The 6,000-nt window shown below is 52.5% G+C and overlaps 1 protein-coding gene across 5 annotated transcripts in view; it reads right to left on the bottom strand.

The window, feature by feature from the left end:
* Positions 1-2,575: 2,575 nt before the first annotated feature.
* The window catches only part of RGL1 (ral guanine nucleotide dissociation stimulator like 1), a 221,882-nt gene continuing 218,457 nt past the window's right edge, over positions 2,576-6,000 (bottom strand). For all 5 annotated transcript variants that reach the window (XM_037035325.1, XM_037035324.1, XM_037035328.1 and 2 more), the window contains one exon: positions 2,576-4,919. In XM_037035325.1, coding sequence (XP_036891220.1) covers positions 4,732-4,919 — 188 coding nt within the window. In that variant the 3' untranslated portion in view covers positions 2,576-4,731. The remainder of the gene's footprint in view (positions 4,920-6,000) is intronic.

The following is a 6,000-nucleotide window of genomic DNA, read 5'->3' as shown; positions in this document are numbered from 1 at the left end:
ACAGTCTCATTTAGAATGCTTCTCCCTTTTTGCAGCTGGTGCCTTGATGTGTTTTTTATGCCCAGAGCAGTCCAGACACCGTTTAACTCACTTGCTGCCTTTGTTTTTTCACTTGATTTTTATGGTACCCCTTCGGTAAGAAATCGGAACTGGAGCACAAAGTGTGGCTTTAGGATTCATCAACGGTGGGAACAAAATGGTATCTTCGGAGGAGCCTGTGATAAAGTACTTCTCTGTGGATCGCTGGCTTCCATAGACGCTGAGCAGGGGGGTCCCAGCTCCCCCTGAGTGACACAGCCAAGCCCCAGTCACAGGCCTCCTCCAACTCCTCCCGCATTGGTGCTTTCCACCTGAGGCCCGCCCCCGCACCCACCCCACCTCCTGGGCCTGCAGAGTTCAGGGATCGGGAATGGACTCAAATCTTAGTGGAGGGAACTCGCAATGTAACCCTGACTTTCATGGCCCTGCTTCCTCGTCTGTGAGATGGTCTCATGCCCAGGATAATAGTGAGCAGTGCTTCGACCAGCCATGCAACTCTCCTTGGAGACGTTAAAGAACCGTCTAACCGAGATGGTGTGAACGCACGTGGGAATTGCCGCATTGGGGTGGGGAGACCCCCAGGCATGCTCTCCATCTCGGGGAGGCTACGGAGGCGGATCCATCTCTGGGGTCCAGGGTCAGCCTGATGTGGCATGCACATGGTGGGGTCGATAATCCACAGCTCTGCCCTTAACCTTGGGCAGCTGATTTCGCAGCCCTGGGCCTCAGCCCATCTCTGTAATATGATGAGGGGACTCCATGATTTCTAAGATGCCTCTGACTCTTAACAAAATGTTAGCAATTGTTAAGTGAATCGTTTCCACAGTTTTCTGGGTAGAGATGCTGAAAAACCACACCAAATACGTGGTTTTCAAACTCTGGGTTTAAAACAATTCAATTTGCCAGGCTTCTATTGGATCTCGTGGGTTATGTGTAAACACTTTAAATGTCCTAGATTTGTTTTTAACGACTATATCCGTAAAGTAGCCCCTCTGTTTGTCAAAGTAGGGGCCACTTAGAAGCCCGTGCATTGGTGGTGAGTGCATGCTGCAAATTGAACACAAATTCTCTACGGCTCTTTGCAGACAAACTTAAATGACCCTTCCTGGCATTTTCTCCTCCGAGTACTTGTCTTTCCTCAATGCTTGTTCGCTCTGTGCAGTGCCCATAGCCAGTCCTCGCTGCTGTCTCCCCCAAACCCTTTTCTCGATGACGCGAAGAGGAACCCACAGGACCCCGTCAGAAGATGACAGTCTTCTGGGACTGACATAGCAATGCTCGGCTGTTACTCTTGGTGTTGCCCACAGGTCCCCACCTCCCCTGTACTTAGATCGGGGCCGAGGAGTGGCCCACGGCCTGTGAATGGAAGTGACACTGCCACTTTGGTCTGAGTTCTCTCTGCCATCATTGTGATCTGAGGAACCCGGTATGGCAGAACTGAACGCTGCCTGGATCCCTGGACTACCGTCAGAGAAAAGCCACTGAGGAGCACAGCCTGGCCAGCATCACACTATGGCGTGGTGGAAAAGTAAGACTGTGTTAAGTTACCGAGATTCCGTGGGCTGTTGCTTCAGCCTAGCCTCATGCGTCCCTTGCAGAAGTGTTTCATGTAAGGGGGGACTCCAGGGGAACTAGCAAAGCTAAACACGGTAGAAGCACTTTCTCACAGTGGAATTCTGACACAGGCTGTAACCGGTGGAATCAGGGAACCTTCCCAATACCACGGAGTCAGAGACAGCACGGAGCAATCCTGCACACCTTCAAGCGGTCCCGAGCAGTCCCGAGCAGTCCCAGGCTGCACCCCAAATTTGAGAGGGCTCCCAGAGGGGAGATTCTGAGACATAATTCCTTCAGGCAAAAAGTCACCAAGTTCAGTGTTTAGACAGAGGCAAAACGATGGAACCAGTTTTCTAGAATGATCTTGAAAAAGCACCAGAGACAGAAAACCCTAACTTTCCCCTGCCCCAACCCACTTTACCAATTCCTAAAAGACCTAGTTGTTTCTCTCCAAAATATCACAAAGACCCAGAACATTTGATGATTTGGAGCCATTTAGGAATCCCCTGGAAAACAATTCTGGGAACTTTCTGGAAATAATATGAGGAATGACAATACTGTGCTGCTGGCGAGTGAAGCAAACCCCAGTGTGACTGCACTTTGGGAAGCCCTCCTTCCCGTAGAGCCCTCCCGGTTTTGAGACCCGTGCAGCCGGTAGCAGGTGCAGACTGGGGGGAAAGCTGTCAGAAAGCAGGCAAAGCACCACCTTGGATCCTGACATCAAGTTCAATGTCATAGAAAGTGTCCCCCACCACACAGATCCTAATGAGAGCAGTTCGGCAGGAAGGCATCGGACCACAGCGTCCTAAGGATGTCATTCTTTTCCCAAGTCTGATTTCAACACTTGCCTGTGGAGAGGGTCCCTCCCCAAACTCTGCCACCGGTTTGCCCTCTGCTCCTGAAAACTGGGCCACAGCGGGCGTCTGAAGGGCTTATGGACACGTTGGAAACCCAGCGCCCACCTGATTAACACTCCAGATACAGTCCCTTTGGGGCCGGCAGCGTGTGCCACCCCGGTCCCAACCAGTTTATTAGTGTAACCCCAGAGTAAACAGGTGATGGGGACGCAGAAAGACAAGCATGCGAGCAGCTGAAAGCACCCGGCTGTCCACCAGGAGACACAATGAGGACGTTTAAAGTGGCATTAAATAAATGAGGCTACGTTGTATCTGCTTGGAATGTCCATCGTCTTTAAAAAAGGAAAATATATATATATATTTTTACATTGCAGTATATAAATCTAGACTCTACATGTACAGTATAAATACACAGGGCGAGCACATGGGCACAGGCAGGTCGCCGTGACTACGCTCTCGACGAGAGCTCTCAACGAGGCTGGCCGTTCTCTACTTCCTTTCTGACCTCCAGACCACAGACCTTGGGCCGAGGCTCCGTCTACTTGAGTGTCCATGATGTCCAGCACCCCGGCCACCTCTCCTCCAGGCACAGAAGCTCGAAGGGGACAGGCCTCGCCAATGGAAGAAAGTGCTTTTTGACTCGCTGTGTCCCTCGAGTCCTGGCGACGCACAGATGGATCTCGAAGGAAGACCGAGAGGAAACGTGAAGGCTTCCCGGCTCGTTCTTTGGTCCACGGCCACAAACCCCTCCACTCTCCCTGGTGTCTCCCCCAGATTTCATGTAGCTGTCTGCAGCACATGACCTTGGGGAGCTGTCTCACAGGATTCGGGGCGGGGGGGGAAAACCTCCAGGTTACCATCTACCCTTCATATGCGGTTCCGTTCTTTATTTCTGGGATAAAAACTGGTGTTTTGAGAATTCTTTTTTTCTTAAAAAGGGCGACATTCGGAAAGTGCTTCTTACACACGTCAACTGCCCACATATGGCTTTTTAGTTCAAACCCCAGCGCAGCCCAGATCTGGAAGGGGGAGGGTGATGCTGTCACTAGAGGGAAAGAGTCACGGAACAGGGACACTGTGATGGCAAGTGTGGGGACCCGAAAAAAAAATGGTACTGGATCCATTTCAGGTCCCCAGGGGCGGGGGCCTGAATCCAAAAATGTTACTCGGGGAGCGGGCCTCTCTAGAAAGGCAGCCCCGTGCCCTGTGACCGGGCGCAGTAATGCCACAAAAGTTAGTGCGTAAAGCAGGACGCTGCGGTCAGCGGGCAGCGTCTCGCGAGGGCTGTGAGTGGAGCAGTCCCGGCTTAGAAATCTTTCACAGGCTCAACGTGATCAAATAAGAGTCCACTGCAGTAGGACCTTCTACACCTGAGGAACAAATTGCACATAACACAGAGCTGCTGCAATCCAGATGGCAAAAGACCCCGGACATGGAGTTTTACATGCAAAAGGCAATCGGAAGAGGCTGCGTTGCCCGAGAACATGGCTATGGGCGCAGTGACAATTGTGACATGCCCGTGGGGGGCGGGGGGGGGACAGAAACATGGTGTGGCTGCCACAGATCACAACGCGCCGTGTGGACCCCAGGAGTGTCAGGCACTGGGCAGGGGCGTAGGCTGGGCCTCCGGGGCTCCTCCCTGCCTCCCTGGAGCCGATGGAGGCTGGGTGAGGGCAGAGGCCGGCAGCCACGGGCTCATCGGAGCCCTTCCCACGGCGGCCTTTCATGGAGCCCGTGGCACCGCCCACCGCTGCAGCTGTTCCCCTCTGGTGGCACTTCACTGAGAGGCTCGTCCTCTCCTTAATAGAAACAGTTTGGACTTCACATAATACTGGCACAAAGGACTCTGTGTTCCCAGGACTGGATCCGCTGACTCGGCAGGCAGGAAACCAGGTTCTCAGTTCCTTCTATCTCCCTGTAAAAAGTGACCTCAACTTCCCAGGCCATTGTGCAAATTTGTTTTTTCCATAATCCACAATATCCACGTCTCTCGTATATTTTATATGTACACATACCTACCAAATATGTGTAATATATATTTATAAATGTGAATAATTTTGCATTTCAGTCTCAGGTTGAGGAGATCAGTGAATCGTTCATCCGTTTCAGAGCAAATTCATCTCCAACTTCCCCATGAGGCCTTTCGCACCGCGGGCACTCGATAAGCGCCTGCTGGCGACACGGAGGACCCTCTAACACTGGGCAATAGCTGCAGTGCCCACGGCCCGTCCTCACCCCACTCTGCTGCCGTGGGTGAGCAAGGGGCCGTTGGTCCCCCTCAGAGGGTGATTTTGCTGTGTCTGTTGCTCCAGCAGCCCCGCTTGGCTGTCCTGGGCAAGGTCAGGCTGGTCCGGCTCCGCAGTTTCACTTGGTCCTCCGTGGCATTCTTTTTGCGTAAAATGAAGTCAAAGTTCACTTGGCTGTTCATGGCATAAAAGACATTTGCCGAGTCTGGGATCACGAGCTCTAGAAAAGATGAGCGCAGAGAGGCGGTCAGTTTGTGCGGGTCAGCCCAGCACGGCCACTGGCGGGGGGAGAATCTGCCCAGGAACGAGGCCAGGACTATGGCCCTCCACCCCGTCCCTGGAATGTGAAAGGAACCAGATAGTGACCAACCCCCTGCCTCTGCCGCAAGTAAAACAGATTCCTACAACGTCTCAATCCCAACTTAAAAAAGAAAAACCAAGTACAAATGTCATCTTAGAAATTCGACCCCTGAACTAAACATTCACATGCAGAAAGTTCTAACTGGAAAGGAGTTCTGGGGGAGACAGAGCCCGGGCAGATTTACACGACATTCCCAAGACCACAGCTAGCCATGGTGGAGTGGGACTGGAACCCAGGCCTCCCTCCTCCGCAGTCTATTTCCTACTCTGAGACGCAGCTTTTCTGAGACGGCGAGGACCCACTGACACGCGGGGTGGGGAGTAGAAAATCGACAGTTTTCCAGAACTCTTCACTTGGAATATAGAAATATTTTTGAGGCAATCCCTAATCCTCCCAGTATTTCATTTGTCCTGAGGCCCTGCTTCACCAAGGGCTTGCATTCTATGTTAAACAGCATCCCTCTGAGACAGTGCGTATCTGTCCACATTTGAACAACTGTCTCCTTCAATGACTCCCAGGTCCACAGCTGCAACTTCTGAGCAAGGAGTATTCCAGGGGTGACAGGAAGCTATTAAGCAAAGTTATTTTAACGCAGTCTTATTTTTTTTAAAAAAGTATATGCTACTGGGCACTCGGGGACCCCTGGGATCTAAACACCCAAACAGGGACGATGAAAGGTGAACTGTGTGGGTGCAGCTCTGTGGAGGGGGAGGCCACGCGCAGGGGACCTGACGGCAGAGCCGGGGGAAGCCGGCCCGGGCTAACCTCAGACACTGAGCTCCGACTGCAAGGCTGACGCAGTCAGGCTCTCCTCGATCGGAAAGGACAGGTCCTGTAAAATGCCTCCAGCTCTCGCCCACGTGTTCCCATTTAACTACCTAAGCGCTGGGGAGGTCAGGCAGCCCACCCAGGACGGCACTGTTGCTAACGAAGCCGGACC

This window comes from Sturnira hondurensis, unplaced genomic scaffold (genome assembly GCF_014824575.4).
Source record: "Sturnira hondurensis isolate 20B ecotype Veracruz unplaced genomic scaffold, ASM1482457v3 Scaffold0022215, whole genome shotgun sequence".
In the NCBI taxonomy this organism is placed as follows: domain Eukaryota; kingdom Metazoa; phylum Chordata; class Mammalia; order Chiroptera; family Phyllostomidae; genus Sturnira; species Sturnira hondurensis.
The sequence above is the reverse complement of the archived record's forward strand: the minus strand, read 5'-3'. Positions and strand labels throughout refer to the sequence as shown.